At 46.7% G+C, this 23,650-nt stretch overlaps 1 protein-coding gene across 1 annotated transcript in view; it reads right to left on the bottom strand.

Moving 5' to 3' along the window:
- Positions 1 to 17,866: 17,866 nt before the first annotated feature.
- Positions 17,867 to 23,650, bottom strand: part of GLCCI1 (glucocorticoid induced 1) — a 96,044-nt gene continuing 90,260 nt past the window's right edge. Inside the window, exon 8 of the mRNA XM_068235077.1 lies at positions 17,867 to 18,355. Coding sequence (XP_068091178.1) covers positions 17,995 to 18,355 — 361 coding nt within the window. The 3' untranslated portion in view covers positions 17,867 to 17,994. The remainder of the gene's footprint in view (positions 18,356 to 23,650) is intronic.

The raw sequence follows: 23,650 nt of genomic DNA, 5'->3' as shown, positions 1-23,650 counted from the left end.
TGTACGGTGGTTATTTCACTATCATTTTCATGATCTTTTTTTATCTTTTCCATTTACATAAAATTTAATTGTAGTAAACTCTGATATTCGGGTATAGTAAACTAAATGTCCAGGTCCTGGCCAAGCTATAGTGGAAAGTGGGCGGGGCATGCATCATACGTCAGTCGGAGACCCGTGAGCTGTGGACGGGCTGCTTGCTATCTGCACACTACTCTGGGCCTGCGTGTACAGTCAGTGAGACCTAGCATAGCGCAGCAGAAGCTGTGCTTTCACTTCCCCACCAGTGCGGTACCTGTGCCATCCTATCTGTTTCCTACCTACTCACTGTCCTTATGTAGAGTGTAATCAATCATGCTACGTGCGGTAGGAGATGCTGGGCACTAGGGCGAGTGTTGAGCGGAAAGACAGAGGCACAGCACTGGACTCCAGCGGAAAGGTGAGAGCACTGCTTCTGCTGCACTATACTCTGCATTTACACACTAAGCTGGGAGAGTGCAGGAGGGGGATGGGGACAGACAGAATGGTCGCACAGGCACAGCACTGGACTCCAGCAGAGAGGTGAGAGCACAGCTTCTGCTGCACTATACTCTGCATTTACACACTAAGCTGGAGGAGTGCAGGAGGGGGATGGGGACAGACAGGATGGTCGCACAGCACTGGACTCCAGCAGAGAGGTGAGAGCACAGCTTCTACTGCACTATACTCTGCATTTACACACTAAGCTGGGGGAGTGCAGGAGGGGGAGAGACAGAATGGCCGCGCAGGCACAGCACTGGACTCCAGCGGAGAGGTGAGAGAACAGCTTCTGTTGCACTATACTCTGCATTTACACACTAAGCTGGGGGAGTACAGGAGGGGGATGGGGACAGACAGGATGGTCGCACAGGCACAGCACTGGACTCCAGCAGAAGCTGTGCTCTCACCTCTCCGCTGCACTACACTCTGCATTTACTTACTAAGCTGGGGCAGTGCAGAAGGAGGATGGGGACAGACAGGATGGTCACACAGGCACAGCACTGGACTCCAGCAGAGAGGTGAGAGCACAGCTTCTGCTGCACTATACTCTGCATTTACACACTAAGTTGGGGGGAAAAAAAATGCGACATGATCGGCAGGTTGTTTGTATCTTGGGGGCTCCCTGTATTATGCATCCACCTTATACGGCACATGGTATATATTTGTGTGTGGTTTTTTTTTGTTTTTTTTTGGGGGGGGGGGGGGGGGAGACTATAACCTGCTTTTGCCAAAATGGCTGCATGAGAACACACGATGGGCCAATATTAACCAATGTGAAACATAGCAGTAGGAGAACCATCCAGGTAGTCACAGACCAGTGCCAAACATTTCAAGACCCAAGATTCCATATGGAGCTGTCAGTTGCCATATTTTTGACTTGGCATTGATTGTTTGTAGAGGTTGGCCATGAATCGACGAACTGTCGATTCTTGTTAGTTTGAAACAGCGATAGTCCAACACATGTATGTAGCATAAGAACTATAAGCTTTGCTGCGCTTCTCATGAGATGAAGCACAAAGCTCTGCTCACTCTTAACCTCCCCAATAATGCTATAACCCTGATTGTACAATCTTACCAATCTATGTAGTAGAAGGCTAAATGGAGTGAATACAGTTTGAACAGATACTTTAAATCCCTCACGCCGTATCACATAGAAGCGTTAAGATTGTACAATTGAGATTGTATCATTGGTGGGCATCGTTACTTACCTTCTAAATGAACCTGAACAAATATGCAACACAAATCTTACACTTAAAGGACAACTAAAGTGAGTGGGATATGGAGGTTGCCATATGTATTTCCTTATAAGCAATACAAGTTGCCTGGCAGCCCTGCTGATCCTCTGTCTGTAATATTTTTAGCCAAAGCCCCTCAACAAGCATTGAACAGATTAGGGGCTTGATTCACAAAGAGCGGTGCTAACTGTTAGCACGCTTGTGAAAAGCTCCTCTTCACGCCTAAACTGAGTTTAGGCGTGTAAAAATGAACTAGCGCGCAAAGTATAGGTGCATCGGGTGCGCTGGTTTTCGGCGCACCGCGATTGCACACGAGTTCATTTTAAAAACAGTGCTAACCTAGTTAGCACCCTACTTTACACGCCCAAAGTCTTTAGGCGTGCTAACTAGGTTAGCACCGCTTTGGGAATCAAGTCCTAGGTACTCTGACTGAAGTGTGACTGAATTAGCCACATGCTTGTTTCAGGTGTGTGATTCACACACTACTGCAGCCAGAGAGATCAGCAGGGCTGCCAGACAACTGGTATTGTTTAAAAGGAAATAAGGCAGCCTTCATATCCCTCTCACTACAGTTGTCCTTTAAACACAGAGCACAATTGGGCACCGGGTTAAAGTTATCAGTCCAGTGTTAGGCCCATTCACACTGAAGTAAAACATTCTGCATGTAACTGACGGTAAATGCATCCAATGTTGTCGATAGGATGTGCTTACACTGTCAAACGGAACGCAAATGCACAATGCAATCTCTGGACTGCAAATGCAAACTGCTGCATTTTTCTGCAGCTGCACCGCAAACACGAATAGGGTTGCCAGGTCGGCTGATGGAGAAAACCGGACAGGGGGTGGAGTTAGGGGCGGAGTCAGAAGCGCACTTTTATGTAGAGTGGGGCTAAGCAATGGGCTTTTTAAAAAATGTTTTTTACAGTATTTATATCGCACTGACATCTTCTGCAGCACATTACAGAGTACATAGCCATGTCACTAACTGTCCTCACCAGTACATGCACATAAGAGACCACTTTTCACCAGTAAATGCACATAATAAGAGACTGCTTTTCACCAGTAAATGCACAAGCATTACACGTAGCAACGTCGAAAGCGCGGGCTCGGTACTTAAGCTGGCGTAACTTACGCCGCGTAAGCTGGCTGGCTGTGCCTTTGACTGACAGCCAGGCAGCGAATCAGCGGTCGCGCAGCGCTGGCGGACGGGTGGCGGGCCTGTTACCCAAAACGGGCTACACTGACTTCATAATCAAACTGTATTTCAATTGCTGTAATCGTGTTGAGAGACAGCAGTAACATAAGGTTTGACAAGCATGATGTGTGACAGCGTGCTGCTTCTATACAACCCCCCCCCCCCCGAGCTTTGTGTCCCCATCTCTCACTATCTTCCTACCTGTTAGTGCTGGCCCCTGTAGCAGATCCGAAGTTGAACGCCATACTGCTGGTGACGAGTCCTGCACAGTTTTGCCGAATTACAAACTGCAGGAAAACCCCGCTCCCACCATCAGGAGACAGCCTCACTACAGACACTGCGCATGCGCACACAAGTTAGCGCGGCATGTCGTACATCACCATGTCGCAACTTCGGAGCCGTACAGGCCGCCATGTTGGAGGCGGATCTCAGTATTGTGATGTGATGACAAACAGGGGCGGTGCCATATCCACAGTAGTGCTTCCCGAATCCCTATTGCTAATCGTGCAGAATGATCTCTGTGACTCCGAAACGGCTGATGAACGGATGTTTCGGAGTTACTGGCGGCAAGTGGCAAAAGGCATAAAACCGGACATCTTAATTGTCCGGTTTAACATGCCTTTTTGGACAGGACACAGCGGCCTAAAACCGGACACCTGGCAACCCTAAACACGAATGTGATGCAATGCAAGCCCATGGAAATGGGCAGTGTTCCCACAAGGCTTCCCACCGCATGAAAAAAAAAACGCTACCTGTCCCGAGGAAATTCAGGGCAATCGTTCCGAAGACCAGGAAGCATAGAGCTTCCTGTTGGTTTACAAAATAACCAATGGGAATCCTGTAACAAAGAAAATTCTCATTGGTTGGTTCATGTGGACCAATTAAATTTTTTTTTTTTTTAACAAACCAACTAGTCTCCGGGTGAGCAGAGGACAAGTGGGGCGGATGAGAAAATTGTGGAAGTATTGTTGGACAGGTGAGCAGACGGGCAGCGATGCAACGACCAGTTTGAACGACTCCACCGCAGCTGCTCAGGTCCTGAATGGATGCACTCACCATGCAATTGTTTACGTAGACGCTGTGTTCACAGTGTAGTGTGAGAACAGCTTTAAACTTGTAACTGGATCCTAAGGACAGATCCACATTATAAGCTTTTTGGAGCGTTTTGCGATTGATTAGCGCTTTCTAAACGCTTTTTTAAAATTTCTCCTATTCACTTTAATTAAAATCGCAGGAGATAAAAAGCGTAAAAATCGTCGCGATCATGCAAACGCGTAAGTAAAAAATCTCTGATTTTTACGCATTTTTACTGCGAATTTAATGAAAGTGAATGGGAGAATTTTTTTAGAAGCGCAAATCAATTGAAAAGCGCTTATAGTGTGTCTGGGCCCTAAGAGCTTGTTCACTCCTAAAATCGCTAACCACTAGCAGTTTGCGTTACCGTTTTCCGTGGGTGTTTTTTCCGTGATTTAACACGGAAAAGTCACTGTACAAATTCACATTTTGGAGCGATCGCGATTAGCGTTTCTATATATGCTAATGGCGATCGCTCAAATTGCCGGAAAAATCCTGCATACAACACGTTTGCAATTAGCGATAATCGTGGAAAGCCTGCGATTATTGCTAATCGCTCAAGTGTGAACACTGCCATAGACTAATATAGCACTAGCGTTTTTAAAAAACGCAAGCGCTTGAGCGATTAGCAGTAATCACACAATTCTAAGAGTGTCCGTCCATCAACCATTTGTTGTTGGTTGTGGGCATGAAGAGGTTAAGTAGGCACCTCGTACTTCCAGGAGGTCCGCACTGGCAGCCTCCAGGCCTCCCATGGCTGGTTAGATGTCCCGGATCAGTGAGGCAGTCTGTCCTCCTCTGTTCATTACCTAGAAAAGTTAATAATGTAGAGCCAGATCCAGAGGTTCAGGAGGAACCTCATACTGCCAGGAGGTCCTCACTGGCAGCCTCCAGGCCTCCCATGGCTGGTTAGATGTCCCGGATCAGTGAGGCTGTCCTTCCACCTCTGTTCCTTACCTGGAAGAGTTAATAATGTAGAGTCGGGAGTAATGTGAAGGAACTGTGCTTCCAGGTGGATAAACACTTTATAACATGAAGGCTTTGGCCTCCACCAGAGAGGAGACAAAAGGAGAACATTCAATATTTAACTTGAGTTTATTAATCTGTTTTAATTGTGTGAACATTTACAATGTGCTCAACAAGCACGATTTACCCTCCTGACCGAGGCCTATTGTTCTGCGTCTTTGTGTTTTTGGTCACGAAGTTATGGAGGACGGAGACCACAAGGATTCTTTGCATAAAGTGAGCCTGCATGAGGCAAACAAGTGGTAACACTGCATTGTATGCAGCAATGTCCCCTCCTGCTATTTGGAGGCAGGGGTGTCTGGTCCACCAGGCTGACTAGGCGCTATGCGGGGCGGGGGGATGCCCACACTCCGCCCCGCGTGGTGAACTGGCTTGCAGTGTCTGATACACACCGCACCAGTTCACTCCCCGCAAACCGCAGCTCAACTCAAGCCTGTGGGAGTCTTACGGCAGGCGGAGCAGGGATACAGGAAGATGGCATCTGAAGCCCTGCACTGGAAACTATGAGGCTCCAGTACAGGGTTTTGGGCGCTATCTACCCGTAGCCCTGCTCTCTGCCTATCAGCGTGGGACTTTCATCAGGGGAGCTGCGCGTCAGGAGGAAGTCCAAATTATTTTCTGGTGAAAAGCTGCCCACAGCACGATTACTTTCTAGTGAAAGATTGCCGCGTTACAATTGTTTTCTGGTGAAACATTGCTGCATCACAATTATTTTCATGGTGGCCACCACAGGTTTTCTTACCTGGAATGACAAAATGGCTAGAGGCGTCCCTGCTCAGAGGGCTCTACTAAGGCGTTTTTAAGGCGCAAAAGTGGTGCTGTTTTTTCTCAAGCTTTTAAACCCTGCAAGCAGGAAAAAAATAATCATACCACTAGACAGATCTGCGGCAGCCCTACATACAACTCCCCTCCCCTGGATCCAGCGCTGCAATTCTCCCTCTGTCCACCAGGTGGTGCTCTACACATATAGTGAGATCACCGTCTGTCATGTGACAAACTTCGATCTCACCAGAGGAATCAAGAGCGTCCAAGGACCGGAAGAAGAATGGCTGCCAGCGTCTGGATCCCGGTTGAGGTGAGTTCTAACTGCCACCCTATACCACCCGAGATAGGCTTGGGGTTACCACTGATTGTGGCGGAAAAATTGTATGTTACATTTGGGGTTAGGGAGGGGGAGAAATGGTTCGACGAGCATAGAGAAGGTGGAGTCAGATTAACATCACAAGAGCCTACGGGAGCAACAGACGCTTGATTCCTTACACAGTATATTGTAAGAAACCTGATACATAAAACTATGCTAAAATAAATGAATCAAAGAAGAGGTAACTGGCCAGATCCACTTACATGCTAAATGGTCATTGCGGAAATTTGGGCATCAGAAATAGCCGCTAGTAGATTAGTAAAATTACCGATATTGTACTTTTGGGCAGTAGTAAAATATTGTTACATTTTACAGATATTTTACTATTGCCAAACCTAACTATTCTAATGCTGCATACACCCTTGAGATAAAAGTCTCTGGAAAAGGCAATATCACAGACCAATTTTACCCCATTCCGTGTAGTATGAGAGCCATACTCTACACAGTCTATTCTATGGAGCTGCACTCCCCATCAGATAAAATCTTTGCAAGATGCTGCACACAAAGATGCCCTTACACATTCAAAAGATCATTATCTGCAAAAGATCTCTTCCTGCAATAGATCCATTCCTGCAAAATGCATTCATAGTCTATGAGATCTGCAGATCATCATACACACCTTGTTTAACAGACTTCATCTGCATATCTGGCAATCATCTGCAGATCTGAAAATCCATCCTGGTGGATCTGATCTGCAGATGATCTGCAGATGATTGCCTGCTAAACAAGGTGTGTATGATGATCTGCAGATCTCATAGACTATGAATGCATTTTGAAGGAATGGATCTATTGCAGGAAGAGATCTTTTGCAGATAATGATCTTTTGAATGTGTACGGGCATCTTTGTGTGCAGCATCTTGCAAATATTTTATCTGATGGGGAGTGCAGCTCCATAGAATAGACTGCGAAGGTATGGCTCTCATACTACATGGAATGGGGTATAATTGGTCTGTGATCTTGCCTTTTCCAGAGACTTTTATCTCAAGTGTGTATGCAGCATAACCCTTCCCTCCCTTTAACAATGCCTAACAGATTCCCCCTCTTTCCTGCTGCTAATGCCTAACCACCCCACGCTCCCTCCCTCCAGCACCGATACCCAACCCTAACCACCCCCCAGCACCGATGCCTAACCGACACCCGTCCCATTCCCTGCCACCGATACTTAACACTAACTACCCCCCCATGACCCCTAACCATTTCCCCCTCCACAAGATCACAGATATCTGCGACTGCTTTGCCATGTTACGATAAATATCAGGATCTGCGGACGTTTCTGACCTCCATATTAGTTGTGGCTACAAACAGCAACTTGGGCCCACTATATAATCTGCGGTTTGTAGCCATAACTAACATGGTGCCTATGGGGCACCTAAACTTCCTGTTCCCCAGATTCAGCCACCTGTAGCAGGTCATGGATCATCTGTAGTACACAGGGGAGGTGCTGTCCAGGGCAAGGCAAGGCCAAAGCAGAGACGAGAGAGGCTCCAGCCTCAGGGCGCAGTGTAGGAGGGGGCGCAGGGCGGAGCCAAGGCAGAGGCAAGAGAAGCTCCTGCCTCAGGGCACAGTGTAGGAGGGGGCGCAGGGCGGAGCCAAGGCAGAGGCAAGAGAAGCTCCTGCCTCGGGGCGCAGTGTAGGAGGGGGCGCAGGGCGGAGCCAAGGCAGAGAAGCTCCTGCCTCGGGGCGCAGTGTAGGAGGGGGCGCAGGGCAGGGCGAGAGAGGCTCCAGCCTCAGTGTAGGAGTGGCTGCTAAAGGGTTAAAAGGAATTAAATATAGCAGCTGCCAATTGCTTCCTACTTCAGGTTTGCTTAAAAATAATTAAATTTAATAAGCAACCTTATCTTAGCACTGGGTATGGTGAATGGTTTGCAAATTCTGAGCGAAGGCAAATTTATATGGAAGTCAGCAAAAAGAAAATCCAGAAGCTACTTTCGATTAACTTATTTCCATGCTGCCCAAAATAACCAACTTGGAATGATTTGCATCTCACCGACCACACCCCCTACTTACCGGAGATGATGCCAGTAACTTCTGCTTCATGCAGATCTAATGCACATCACTTGCAGCTCGGAACAGGGCCAGGAAGATTCACCTTCTGCCTATTCCGATTGGCCCAATCACAAGCCGCGTACATTTATTGGCCACTCATTAACCATCTCTAAGACTAATGCTGCGTACACACTGGCGACTATGGTCGTTTGAAACAGCCCATTAACGATCGTTCCGCCGACAATCGGGGAAAAAAACTATACCCAACGATCATTAACACGAACGACAAAAGAACCACATCGGGAAGATGGAAATATCCAACCTGACGGATCGTATCTACCGACAATCGTTACAAAACTATAGTGTGTACAGACATCGGCCGAGAACGATCGTTACAAGGGACTATGCGCCTGCGTTGAATTCTGCCCAGCTTCAGTACTTCCTTTGTAGCGCAGCCGTAAAGATTGTTACATTGCTCATTTCAATTAAACTTTGTTTTCAAGTTAACAATCATATATTTGTATCTATTGTAACTCCATGTCAGTGGTTTTTTTTTTATTTTATATAAATATGTACGCAACATTTCCTTCTGATCGTTCTTTTCTGCGAGAACTATCGTTGAAATGTGTATGATGATCGCTGCATCCCATCGTTGCATACCAATCTTTTCAATATCGTTCGTCTGGTAACTATCGTTCCTTGCAAACGATAGTTATCGCAAGTGTGTACGAAGCATAAGGGTGGCCATACAATTAAAAGATCCAATTTGACACCAATTCGATAAATACAATGCCCTCAATTCTGGTAGGGTTATCAAATTACCTCATGTGAGGTAATTTACCTCATGAGGTAACTGCATTTTTCAATTCTGGCAGGTTTTAATCATGTTTTACCTCATGAGGTAAATTATGAGGTAATTTGTGAGCTGATTTTCATTAATTTTACAGAAAAATAGCCATTCTCATGGAAATTAGGGGGCATGTTAGCACATAACTTACGGATCAGTGTAAGACCTGCCTGTACCTGGAGGTAAAGTCAATTTGTATGCATTTTGCAGTTTTTACTGGAGTTCCTGTTTTAGTGTTTTTCCTGTTCAGGCTGTGTAGTAAAAAAAGAATAGTAAAAATGAAACTGAACAGTTTTTATTTTTTTATAAGGGATGCCTATAAAATAAATATACTTTTCATAGGTTGCTACAGAATCAAATACACCTCCCCTTCAAAGGGAAAAAAAAAAATCTAAAGACTATCCTAACTTATGGAAGACAATTAAAGACTATTGTTTACTTACTGAATGCTTACCGCTGAAATACCTCATGATTTACCTAAAATACCTCATGATTTACCTAAAATACCTCATGATTTACCTAAAATACCTCATGATTTACCTAAAATACCTCATGATTTACCTGAAATACCTCATGATTTACCTCATGTTCGGAAATGAAAAAAAAATCCATTCTGGAAAAAGGAGGAAAAATACAGCATGAGGTATTTTACCTACTAAGAAAATATTTACCTCACAGAGCTACCAGAATGGAGGCCAATAAGTTGTAAAGAAAAATCAAAAGTTTTTCTTCCTTAAAGAAATCCTATTAAAGAGAAATCGGATTAAATTTCCCGTTTTTATTCAATAAAAAATAAAATAAAAGATCGGGAGTGTTGGATTTTTCTGATCAATTTATATGAAAAATGAATGGTGTAGAATAGATTGACAATTTATCATTTTTTCTTAACTGGGTGAAAAAATGAACAAGTGACACACATTAGAGGTGTTACAGTCAGTCAGAAAAATGTATTGCATTCTTGAATTGAAAAGATATTTAAAAAAAAAAAATTGTATGGTGTGTGGCCACCTTAACCACTTGAGGACCCACCCTTTACCCCCCCTTAAGGACCAGCGCTGGTTTGATTGATCTGTGCTGGGTGGGCTCTGCAGCCCCCAGCACAGATCAGGGTGCAGGCAGGGAGATCAGATTGCCCCCCTTTTTTCCCCCCTATGGGGATGATGTGCTGGGGGGGTCTGATCTCTCCTGCCTGCTGTGGGTGGCGGGGGGGGGGGCACCTCAAAGCCCCCCTCCGCGGCGAAATTCCCCCTCCCTCTCCTACCTGGCCCCCCCTGGTGTTCCGGGCTGCACAGGACGCTATCCGTCCTGTGCAGCCAGTGACAGGATGTGGTCTGTCACATGGCGGCGATCCCCGGCCGCTGATTGGCCGGGGATCGCCGATCTGCCTTACGGCGCTGCTGCGCAGCAGCGCCGTACAAATGTAAACAAAGCGGATTATTTCCGCTTGTGTTTACATCTAGCCTGCGAGCCGCCATCGGCGGCCCGCAGGCTATTCACGGAGCCCCCCGCCGTGATTTGACAGGAAGCAGCCGCTCGTACGAGCGGCTGCTTCCTGATTAATTAGGCTGCAGCTGGCGACGCAGTACTGCGTCGCTGGTCCTGCAGCTGCCACTTTGCCGACGCACGTTATGAGTGTGCGGTCGGCAAGTGGTTAAAGAGAATCTGTATTGTTAAAATCGCACAAAAGTAAACATGCCAGTGTGTTAGGGGACATCTCCTATTACCCTCTGTCACAATTTCGCTGCTCCCCGCCGCATTAAAAGTGGTTAAAAACAGTTTTAAAAAGTTTGTTTATAAACAAACAAAATGGCCACCAAAACAGGAAGTAGGTTGATGTACAGTATGTCCACACATAGAAAATACATCCATACACAAGCAGGCTGTATACACCCTTCCTTTTGAATCTCAAGAGATCATTTGTGTGTTTCTTTCCCCCTGCATCTCTCATGCACTGAAGTTTCAGGCTGCTCGTTTCTTCCTGCAAACAGCTTTGCCTGTGTCTGTAATTCTTCAGTATGTGAAAGCCCAGCCAGCTCAGAGGACGATTTATCCAGCTTGTAAAAGATGAGAGAGAAGAGAGAAGCTGCCCTAATCTAAATAACACACAGGCAGTGTGCATAGAGGGGCCTGGAAGGGGGAGTTCATAGCAGAACCACAACACTGAAGAACTTGGCAGCCTTCCAGACACAGGCTGACAAGTCTGACAAGAGAGAGATAAGTTGATTTATTACAGAGATGGTGATAGTAGAACGTGCTGCAGTAAGCCAGAACACATTAGAATAGCTTTTGGAACTTGTAGGATGATAAAAAACAGGATGCAATTTTTGTTACGGAGTCTCTTTAAGGGCCCTTTTCCACTAGCAATCGCTAGCGTTCACGCTGAACGCTAGCGATTGCTGAATCGCAATTACCGCCGATTCCCCGACGTTCGCGGCCGCAATTTTGCTATGCTATGCACTGCATAGCAAAATCGCGGCAAAAGTCGCTCCGCGGCGCGATCGCGATCAAGTAAAAAACGAATCGCGGTAGTGGAAATTACCTACCGCGATTCCTATGTTAAAAAGCAAACCGTAGCGATTGTAAAATCGCTAGCGGTTTGCGTTTTTGCAATTCAGCCAGCGCAAACGCGCTGGTAGTTTTTCTAAATCACATGTTACCGGATCGCTTGGAACCCCCCATGGAAGGAGCTGAACACTGCAAACAAACACACACGCACAAACACGATTGCGTTTTATTAATAACTTTATTTAAATAAAGACACAAGAATCTCTATACTGAAAAAATACAAAACAAAAACCACACATTTTCTTTTTCCTCTCCAAAGCAATAGTGTGGTAACTGGAATACTGAAAAAGCACATCGGCTAAAAATAAACAGGATGACTGTACAAATCTCTCATCGATATCTCAAAGAAATAAAGGTTCTACAGCGTCTGAGGATAGGAGAATTGCTAGGACATGTACAGAGTCATCGGGATAGACTTCTCTACAGCCGACTTGGCCAAACCCTCGTCTTTCGGCAATGGGCGAACCACCAACAGATGTTCTTCCATGGCGGAAGTCAAAGGCGTTGGTCGGCTGCTATACAACCTTGATTCAACATACGCCATATGTCAGAAGAGTAAAGAAAAGTTTATGGGGGGAGTAAATATTTAACATCATGTGGGTGCATAGAGGACATGTGGTCAATGTGACAGAGCAGGAGGGACAGTGAATTACTTTATTTTATTTTTGGGGGGCCAACACATATAATGTAGATACCGTGCAGAACATTAACAGGGAAGATGGAAAAGAAAAACATTGAAATAAATCAAAGTTGTTCATGTTTTAACTCATCTATCCATAATCAGCATCTTGTATGCAGACTTTTTTTTCCTTTGTATTCATGACCTGAGATTTGATACAATAAGTGCCTTTCTTTCTGCAGTGATCTAGGTATCCTAAAGAAACTGGCTTTAGCAGAGAAAAACCGAAGAAAAAATATGCTACTTAGGCTTAAACAAGTATAAAAATATAAATAGGAAAAAACAAAATTAAATATCCTAATTCTCCACCTAAATTCATATACCAATTTTTTTTTCAACAATCATTCAAAACGGCAAGAGGAAAATAAAGAGACAAGGCAACTTTTTGTTTTCTTTTTGTGGGTGTGTTTAGAGGACGATCAAAGAACGTTAAGAGGAAGAAGGTTATCTGTACATTGAAGTGTGCAAAAAATAAAAAATAATAATTCTAGAAGTAGTAATTTGGTATGGGCCATGTGATGGCAATATAAAGGTTGCAGGAAGAACAGACATGTTCAATAGCCAATCCTAGGAAAGCTCACAAATGCTCTAACTAGAAAAATAGACTCCACCTTCTCGGTGGGCTTTGATTAACAAGAGTTCAAAGTATTGCTTGTGCTACCCTTCAAAAAAATGCCTAATTTACTTTTTAAAGCTTTTTTTTTGTTTTTTGCTTTTTTTTTTCCTTTTTGAAAAAAGAAAGACAGCAAAACTAAGCTTTACAACTCAAACCTAAACTTTATATTTTAACAAAAACATGGCTTTCCAGGCTTCAAAAAGAAAAAAAAGGGGGGGGGGGGATCTTAGTTGAGAATGCAGAAGGGTAGTGACATTGCAGGGCCATACTTCAGCAATGTCACTAGTCCCTAACAACCAATGGCTTCAGCCTGCAAAGATGGATACCTCCCTGGCAAGACAAGTCTTTCGTCCATGAAATGGGATTTGGTAAATGTGGACCAGCATAGGAAGGTTAATTTTGGAAATGAAAAGAACAAAAACAAAAACTAATAAGCAAACCTTTGTTCTGAATGGAATGGCGCTAAGCTGGGGGCGTAACGTTTAACAGTCCCTGGAGTGTTCCGGTCATCCACATAGAAAGGAGTCGGCCATTTTGAAAGACAGGGCCATTCCTTAAATGACATGGATTAGGAATGAGAAGGGATAGGCAGGTATTTATTCTGGACCGCATAACAGCACCCTTCATTGATGATTAGGCCTCCTTAAAGGATACCCGAGGTGACATGTGACATGATGAGATAGACATGTGTATTTACAGTGCCTAGCACACAAATAACTAGGCTGTGTTCCTTTTTTTCTTTCTCTGCCTGAAAGAGTTAAATATCAGGTATGTAAGTGGCAGACTCAGTCCTGACTCAGACAGGAAGTGACTACAGTGTGACCCTCACTGATAAGAAATTCCCCTTTTTATCTATTTCTTGCTCTCAGAAGCCATTTTCTGCTAGGAAAGTGTTTTATAGTTGGAATTTCTTATCAGTGAGGGTCACACTGTAGTCACTTCCTGTCTGAGTCAGGACTGAGTCAGCCAATTACATACCTGATATTTAACTCTTTCAGACAGAGAAAGAAAAAAAACACAGCATAGTTATTTGTGTGCTAGGCACTGTACATACACATGTCTATCTCATCATGTCACTTCGGGTATCCTTTAAGTCCTTTCAGAGAACTGATAAAGGTAAGGAATGATTTGACCACCTACACTGACAGGTCACAAGGTTTGCTGGTTGTCATAGTGACCAGACTTCCAGGACATTTCACTTGGGTTTGGTTCTGAAACAGAACAAGAGGAATGTAACGAGAAAAAACAAAAACAAAATAAAAAAATTTCAAAAATACAACATTTTTGAGTTGTTTTTTTTTAAGCTGTGAGATTTGGAATTTTTCAACATAGTATACATTCCAAGTTACCTGAGATTGAGACCTAAACGACACAGGAGATTTTAAGATCGCTCCGAAACATCTTAAACGCTCTTAAGTCGCCTCATTTGCAGCAATGTGTTGCAAAAACGTTAAAATCTCACAAAGGGTGAGCAATCCAAAAAACGCTTGTGTAGTTTAGGCCCTTAGACTTCAGCTGAAGTACCTGAATGTGAGGCCGTGGGAGGGTTTTGTGCAATTCAGAATGGTCCATCAACATTTAACCCTAACTCAGCTACTGCTTAGTGGGAAGCGTATCACACACACCGCATAACTACCCCCCCCCCACCCCCACTATCGTCAAGCTGAATTGCCAAACGCCTGGACTCTATGGACCCGAATACCAATCCTGAAGTATGGATTTATCTGTGGTGTCGAACGTAACAATATGGGCCAGAGTGTTTCTGACAGCTACAGCGGCCTATTGCAGCTCACCTTTCTAGTACAGAGTTGGTGGCAGCTATGTGCAACACCTAGAAGGCCCTTTTGCTTTAGGCTAGCCTCAATCAGCTTGCTAGGCCTAATACCCTGTTTTCCTGCGTGGTAATGGACAGATTGGACGTGTACCCCCAAGACTCAGTCACACCTGGAAAATACTAACTGTACCTCAAGTTTCCCACGTCATCTTCCCACTGATCGACTACCAGCACTGAGGGTGCCAGTTCAGGGCAATGTTTGTGGCTCTCGTCTTTAACAATCCAAAGCTGTTCTCTCTAATCCAAATACATCCTCTTCTTCTCTACAACTGAGGCTCCCGTGTCCCAGGTCTGGTGTCTGTGGAGCATTACCTGGTCCCTTCCACCTGTGTGCTCCACAACACTCCGTGGAGCAGCACAACACTCCGTGGAGCAGCACAACACTCCGTGGAGCAGCACAACACTCCGTGGAGCAGCACAACACGCCGTGGAGCAGCACAACACGCCGTGGAGCAGCACAACACGCCGTGGAGCAGCACAACACGCCGTGGAGCAGCACAACACGCCGTGGAGCAGCACAACACGCCGTGGAGCAGCACAACACGCCGTGGAGCAGCACACCACGCCGTGGAGCTGCACACCACGCCGTGGAGCTGCACAACACGCCGTGGAGCTGCACAACACGCCGTGGAGCAGCACACCACGCCGTGGACCCTTCTTCTGCAAGGTAAACTGCCTATGGTGGATTAAACACGTCTCGCGGGGAATGGACAATCGCTGAACCCAAGTAAACAAACGAACCGATTCTTGGTGCAACACCAACTGGAGGGAGAATCAGCCATCTTGCAAAGATCAATGAATATCTAAAAAGGTTGAATTGTTAAGAAAAGCTTTTCAGATTAGGCAACAAAAAATTCCAACCTGCATTAGTTAAGATTTCAACATTCGCAGAAACTTCGAAAGACCTAGGTTTACCCATTCTGCAGAAATCCAATAGAATTCCCCTCAATTCATATGGCTTATCTTTACATCGGATCCTCGCTGGCAAAACATCTACTATCCGGCCTCTTTATTTTGGCGGGGGTGGGTGAGGGGGAGGTGCTTAAGCCCTTACACCCGTGGCCTCTTGCGTTTAATATCATCATCATACCAGCTATGTATTTTTATGTCATCTAGCCGTACCAGGAATGTGACCAACAGATTTCTAGTTTCAAGTTTGTTATCCATACATTTCATGACAATCAGACTATCCCCTCCAAGGACATGTATTGAAGGGAAAACTTTATTAACAGGAGAATGTATTGACAACAGTCACATGGCATCCCGTAAGTAATGTCGCAAGTGACGCCAACTCCTGATGATAGCCATGCGACAGTATAACTCCAGGTAACGGTTTAAGTTGTGTTGATATCAGAGGCCCACACCGCATTGCTTGTCTGGCTCATTACCTAGGAGGGGAGGCATAGCATTGCTGCTGCTGCCGATACTCCCTTAATAATAATGGCTGCAGTTAAGTATCTCCTTAAAGTGAACCAGAGACGAAGCACCCTCATGTATTTTTCCATATGTATCAGTGGGAACATTAGAGAAAACACCAACCCTGCTCTCTGTTTCATCCTGCTTCTTAACAGCCCTGATAAAATCCCCGACTGAGCATTCAGTCTGGCTTTGCTATAATGACTCAGCTATAATGATACCTGAGCAGAGCCACAAGGGGGCAGGCTTGGGCTTGAAAAGACATCACAGAAGACAGACTCAGCTATAAAGATTCCTGAGCAAAGCCAGACTGAATGCTCAGTCGGGGATTTTATCATGGCTGATAAGAAGCAAGCTGAACAGTGAAGGAGGAAATAGAGCAGGGTAGGTGTATTCTCTAATGGTCCCACTGATACATATGGTAAAATACATGAGGGTGCTTCGTCTCTGGTTCACTTTAACTGTATCGATTCTATAGAAATGTGCATTTGTACTGTGGTGCTATAATTTCGACATGGCTCTTTATACGGTGCTTAAAGTGAATCCGAGTTGAGGGATATGCAGGCCACCATGTTTATTTCCTTTTAAGCCATACCAGTTGCCTGGCAGTCCTGTTGATCCTCTGCCTCTAATACTATTAGCCATAGACCCTGAACAAGCATGCAGCAGATCAGGTGCTTCTGACATTATAGTCAGATCTGACAAGACTAGCTGCATGCTTGTTTCAGGCGTGCGATTCAGACACTACTGCAGCCAAATAGACCAGCAGGGCAGCCAGGCAACTGGTATGTTTTAAAAGGAAATAAATATGGCAGCCTCCATACCCCTCTCACCTCTAGTTCACTTTAAAAAATATGATGTCACCGCCATTTTTTTCCAAACGTCACGGAAACAATCTGTTGTGCCCATTAATGAATTCTTGCTAGCAAATTAGATCAGATTAAGGTAATCGATCCGTTTTTCCGATCGATTTGATCGGTTAGCAGGAATTTGGATGCTAATGGGCACGACCAATCGTTTTCGGTAGGTTACTTAGAAACAATGCACCAGCCCCGGAATTGTACCGTTAATGGGCATTTAAAAAAAAAAAAAAAGTTACTCTTAATTTTGTGCTTTTTTTTTTTTTAATGCAAATTGATGTGGCGTGGATGCTGCTTTTCGATTGGTCTATTACCAAACTAAATGACCATCATCTCTAAATTATCTCGATGCTCTTCCCTTATTGACGGATTCCATTTCAGCCTGTATAAAGTTTGGGAATTTTGTCGTAACAAAAGCGCAAGAGGCCACTCATGGTGTCCAAAGCTCCTCCCTCTCCCCAATCCATTACAAGCTCCTCCCCAATCCATCACAAGCTCCTCCCATCCCCAAACCAGCCAAAGCTTATCCCCTTCCCCAATCTGTCACAAGCTCCTCCCTTCCCTGATCCGTCACAAGCTCCTCCCCCTCCCATCATAAGCTCATCCCCTTCCCCAATCTGTCACAAGCTCCTCCCCCTCCCAATCCGTCAAGAGCAGAGACCAGAGTGACACCAGCGGTAGGGAGCTTCCAGTTTGCTCTGAAAACAGTGTGAGATTTACCAGTCCGGAACACAGAGCAAGATGCATAGTCCACAATGAAATCAGATACTGCTGGAAACATCTGCAGAAATTTACCTCTAAGAAACCAGATTCTTGTTTTGTTACGGGGAAGGACTTAAGTAGATATCACGACTAGTCCCAGGAGACATTGGCAGATTATTAATCGACGCTAAGCAAGCACTTCTCTGTTATGATAAAGATCAGACAGCGTTAACCAATCCGCATGCAGAAGAAGACTGTGGCCTGGCTCCTCGTGGGTGTGGCAGAGGCCCGCTCTGCCCGGCTCACATGGCCACGTGGTTGTGCGGGGAACGGGGAGGGGACTGTGGTAAACGGTCGTCGGCTGGTCTCTCCGCGCCGTGTTCTTGCGAGGCGGCGCTGCCGTTGGCTTCAGTGTTGTCTACGGTGCTGGTGGTGGTGTCGCTCAGAGAGGAGTTGCAGACCTGAGATGAGATGTGCTCAAAAGTCACAGCGCTCACGGCGGAGCTGGGGGAGGGGCTCTGAACGTTCTTCAGGGTCAGGTCGGATGTGATGAGCAACGAGGTGAGAAGCTTCACTGGGCAGAATGCTGATCCGGTGGGGTTGAAATTAACCTTGTTTTTGTCAGGACATGAAAGGAGAGCGGTGGGGACCGGCTGACGAGACCTGCGGAGGAGGGAAAAAAAAAGAGAAAAAAACAGATTTTATGGTGACACAAACAGATCATCGTTATGACATGGCTGTGATGCGAATGACCAATGGAGCCAAGACTAATGTCAAACATCTTCCATATACCAGGACGGCCTCTAGAGACGGGGGATACCAGGATGGCATCTAGAGACGGGGGATGCCAGGACGGCCTCTAGAAATGGGGGGATGCCAGGACGGCCTCTAGAAATGGGGGGGATGCCAGGACGGCCTCTAGAAATGGGGATGCCAGGACGGCCTCTAGAAATGGGGGATGCCAGGACGGCCTCTAGAAATGGGGGATGCCAGGGCGGCCTCTAGAAATGGGGGATGCCAGGGCGGCCTCTAGAAATGGGGGATGCCAGGACGGCCTCTAGAAATGGGGGGATGCCAGGACGGCCTCTAGAAATGGGGGGATGCCAGGACGGCCTCTAGAAATGGGGGGATGCCAGGACGGCCTCTAGAAATGGGGGGATGCCAGGACGGCCTCTAGAAATGGGGGGATGCCAGGACGGCCTCTAGAAATGGGGGGATGCCAGGACGGCCTCTAGAAATGGGGGGATGCCAGGACGGCCTCTAGAAATGGGGGGATGCCAGGACGGCCTCTAGAAATGGGGGGATGCCAGGACGGCCTCTAGAAATGGGGGGATGCCAGGACGGCCTCTAGAAATGGGGGGATGCCAGGACGGCCTCTAGAAATGGGGGGATGCCAGGACGGCCTCTAGAAATGGGGGGATGCCAGGACGGCCTCTAGAAATGGGGGGATGCCAGGACGGCCTCTAGAAATGGGGGGATGCCAGGACGGCCTCTAGAAATGGGGGGATGCCAGGACGGCCTCTAGAAATGGGGGGATGCCAGGACGGCCTCTAGAAATGGGGGATGCCAGGACGGCCTCTAGAAATGGGGGATGCCAGGACGGCCTCTAGAGATGGGGGATGCCAGGACGGCCTCTAGAGATGGGGGATGCCAGGACGGCCTCTAGAGATGGGGGATGCCAGGACGGCCTCTAGAGATGGGGGATGCCAGGACGGCCTCTAGAGATGGGGGATGCCAGGACGGCCTCTAGAGATGGGGGATGCCAGGACGGCCTCTAGAGATGGGGGATGCCAGGACGGCCTCTAGAGATGGGGGATGCCAGGACGGCCTCTAGAGATGGGGGATGCCAGGACGGCCTTCTAGAGATGGGGGATGCCAGGACGGCCTCTAGAGATGCGGGGGTGACATGCTTATAACCACTTGTATGCATAATTTAAGGAAATTGGCAAGAAGTGCATGGAATTGGCCCCAGTCATTAAAGAAAACCTGTAACAAAAGAAGTGCCCCTAGGGGGTACTTACCTCGGGTGGGAGAAGCCTCCGGATCCTATTGGAGGCTTCCCCTGTCCTCCACCCCACCGTGGTCTCACTGGGCCCCTCCGAACTGCGTCCATGTAAAGATTTACCTTCCCCCGTCTCCAGCGCAGGCGTAGTAGCAGCTCCCCGATGAGCCAAGCTGGAAATAGCTGATCCCCATCTGGTCCGCTGTACTGCACAGGCACAAGTCTCCTGCACAGTAGAGTAGACCTGACTGGGATCGGCTATTTCTGCCTTAGCCCATCGGGGAGCTGCTGCTGCGCCTGCGCTGGAGACGGTGGAAGTTAAATATTGCAGGTGCTTCTGTGCCTCCGCCACAGCATGACAAATTGTCGGCTGTGGCTTCGAGGGGCCCTGCGAGACCACCGCGGGACCGAGGAGGACGGAGGAAGCCTCAATAGGATCCAGAGGGTTCCCCCTCCCGAGGCGAGTACCCCCCTGGCTTGTTTTTCTGTTAGATTCTCTTTAACATCTTATTACCCAATTCCAAGTTTCACAATCTTACAAACACATTAGCATAAAATATACATCAACTCAGAATCCACATCTCCTGGACCATCCCTAGTTCTATTCTAAAGGTGCCCACAAATAGTACAATTTTCAGCGAAGAATCGCGTGAGCAATCAGACAAATACAATCAGATTGGCAGAAAATAAACCTCGATGTTCTAAATAGACTGAACAATTCTAATGGTGATCTTTTACAACAGTTTAGTCAATCGGAGAAGCATTTGGTTACAATGGGTTGTGATAGGAAGTAAAGATTGGTTCGCTAATAATCATTTCACAGTTTTATTTCCCATCACATTTATTTGATCGTTCCGGTGATTCTGCACTGAAAATTGTACAGTTAGTGGGGCACCTTAATGTAAATCTGTGTAATGGATACTTGCCAGGGGCAGAGGGAGACCGGGTGATCCTCTGGAGACTGCCCCCGTCTCTCGCTATCTCATCACTCCAGTACTGGGACCTCTGAAGTCCGCGGTTGTGCTCCGGTACGAGAATGAGCGCAGCTACCCTCTCACACCTGCGCAGTAGAACGCAGCAGCGGGAAAAGCCCATCCGGTTCCGGCATGCATGTAAAAAGGGGCGCTGGGTGGAGCCGAAAACCAGCTCACTATGCTGTGGCAAATTTCCTTGTGGTTCTAATTACTATCCCCCCTCCAAGGCACCATACAGTGGGGGGGGGGGGGTAAGATGCTACTGCTGGCGGTCGAATTGCACTTTTTGTATCGTAATTTGGGCTCAGTCTTTTGCCGGCGTCCAAATTACTCACCGGGTGCTGCTATACCCGTAATTCATATTCCGGCCTATGGCAGCGCCCAAATGCCCTGGGCCACGTGGCGCCCTTTACCTGACTTGTCGGCTCTGCGCAGGTGTGAGACTACTGCGCTGGGTGGCCGAGCTTCGTTGACAAGCCTGTGTCAATGGCGTCTGGGCGCTGAAATAGCGAGGAGGAGAAAGACAGGGGAAGGCTCCGGAGGATCTGCATGCAGAGTAGCACAGGGAGCAGTATATTTACCTGCTTCCGCTGCCACGGATCTCCATTCATCACAGCAGCAGCTGCCATTCCTCCAGCTCCCAATCACATGACTTGCATTGGTCATGTGACAGAGCCAGTGTGTGCTGTGAAACACGGAGAAGACATGCAGCACTGGAAGCAGGTAATGTTACACTTGCTACCTGCTCCAGTGCTGTGGGTCTCCTCCTTGCATCACAGGACACTGTCTGCAGCCATTCACTGGCTTCCTATCACATGACCGATGCAAGTCATGTGATCGGGAGCTCGGTGAATGGCAGCAGAGAGTGCTGCTGCTGTGATGCATGGAGATCCGTGGTGCTGGAAGCAGGTAGATATATAACACTCCCTGCACTAATCTGACTGGTGGGAGATGGTGGCGGGGATGTTGGTTTTCCGGCTGGCTGCCCAGTCCCGTGGGTGGGTGGGGGAGGGGGTGGCTAACAACCTAGGGGATCCCATACATTTTATTTTTTGCAGGGGGGCCCCCAATACATGGTAGTTATGCCACACTGGTAAGGCTCTTGCCTTTGATGTCGGGTTTGAATCCTGTCTCAAGCCAGTACATAAAACAGTAAGGAGTCATTCATAATCTCTTGGCCCTCATACATGGAAGTAGCAAAATTGGCCAATCAAAACTGGATGTGTTAATGCACTCCTTAAAGGACAACTGAAGCAAGAAGAATTAGAAGGCCGCCCTATGTATTTCCTGTTAAACAATACCAGTTGCCTGGCAGCCCTGCTGATCTCTTTAGCTGCAGTAGTGGCTGAATCGCACACCTGCAAAAAAAGCATGCAGCTAATCCAGGCACACTTCAGTCAGAGCTCCAATCTGCTGTATGCTTGTTCAGGGGCTGTGGCTAAAAGTATGAGAGGCAGAGGGTCAGCAGGACAGCCAGGCATCTGGTATTTAGCAAGGAAATGAACAGCGCTACTTAAAAACAGATAAGTGCCTACCTGCAAAAGAGTGCAAGCCCCACTTATGGGATAAAATACACGCTGAGCATACACATGACCTGTCTACCACTGGAGGATGTTGGTTTCCTGTAACAGCTTGCATGCAACTTGTGTATGCTCAGTGTGTATTTTATCCCACAAGTGGGGCTTGCACTCTCTTGCAGGTGGGCACTCATCTGTTTTTAAGTAGCGCTGTTCATTTCCTTGCTATGTACTAATTTAATTCATTTTTGGTCAGCTGCTCCCACTTAGCAGCTTTGCTTTTGGTGTATATGCAGAGCTTCTGTTTGGGTTCAAGGTGCGTTTGTAGTTCCTGGGGGGGCTCAGCGCATCTCTGATCAGAGGCCATTCGGAGGCGGCCTGGTGATGCGCTGATCCCACTTTTTGTGCAATTTTCAATTTTACTTGGTAGCTCGCCCAGGCTATGCATAGGTTAGGATTTAGTTAGTGTTAGGTCCCCTCCCATGGAGGATTGACTTCTTCGCAGTGGGAGGGACGAGTACTTAATAGGTTGCATGCAAGCTGTTACAGGAAACCAACATCCTCTAGTGGTAGACAGGTCATGTGTATGTTTGGTGTGTATTTTATCCCACAAGTGGGGCTTGCACTCTTTTGCAGGTAGGCACTCATCTGTTTTTTAGTAGCGCTGTTCATTTCCTTGCCATGTACTAATTTAATTCGTTTTTGGTCAGCTGCTCCCACTTAACAGCTTTGCTTTTGGTGTATATGCAGAGCCTCTGTTTGGGTTCAAGGTGTGTTTGCAGTCTCTGGGGGAGCTCAGCGCACCTCTGATGGAGGCCATTCGGAGGCGGCCTGGTGTTGCGCTGATCCACCTTTTTGCGCAACAGGCAACTGGTATTGTTTCAAACGAAATAAATATGTCAGTCTCCATATACCTCTCACTACAGGTGTCCTTTAAAAGGACAACTGTAGTGAGAGTGATATGGAGGCTGCCATATTTATTACCTGTTAAACAATACCAGTTGCGTGGCAGCCCTGCTGGTCTATTTGGCTGCAGTAGTGTCTGAATAACACCAGAAACAAGCATGCAGCTAGTCTTGTCAGATCTGACAATAATGTGAGAAATACCTGATCTGCTGCATGCTTGTTCAGGGGCTATGGCTAATAGTATTAGAGGCAGAGGATCAGCAGGACAGCCAGGCAACTGGTATTACTTAAAATGGAAATAAACATGGTAGCCTCCATATACCCCTTTCTTTAGTTGTCCTTTAAGCCTGGCAAACACCTTACAAGTTAACTGGTCAAAAGAAATGTTAAATACTTTGAACAGATTGCGCAGGTAAGCGCTCATACTACATGGAGGTGGTAACATTGGTCAGTGATTGGCCAGTGTCTTTTTTTTTTTTGTGAACCAGAGATGAAGCACCCTCATGTATGTTACCATATATATCAGTGGGAACATTAGAGAAAACACCTACCCTGCTCT

This window comes from Hyperolius riggenbachi, chromosome 5 (assembly GCF_040937935.1).
Source record: "Hyperolius riggenbachi isolate aHypRig1 chromosome 5, aHypRig1.pri, whole genome shotgun sequence".
Taxonomy (NCBI): domain Eukaryota; kingdom Metazoa; phylum Chordata; class Amphibia; order Anura; family Hyperoliidae; genus Hyperolius; species Hyperolius riggenbachi.
The sequence above is the reverse complement of the archived record's forward strand: the minus strand, read 5'-3'. Positions and strand labels throughout refer to the sequence as shown.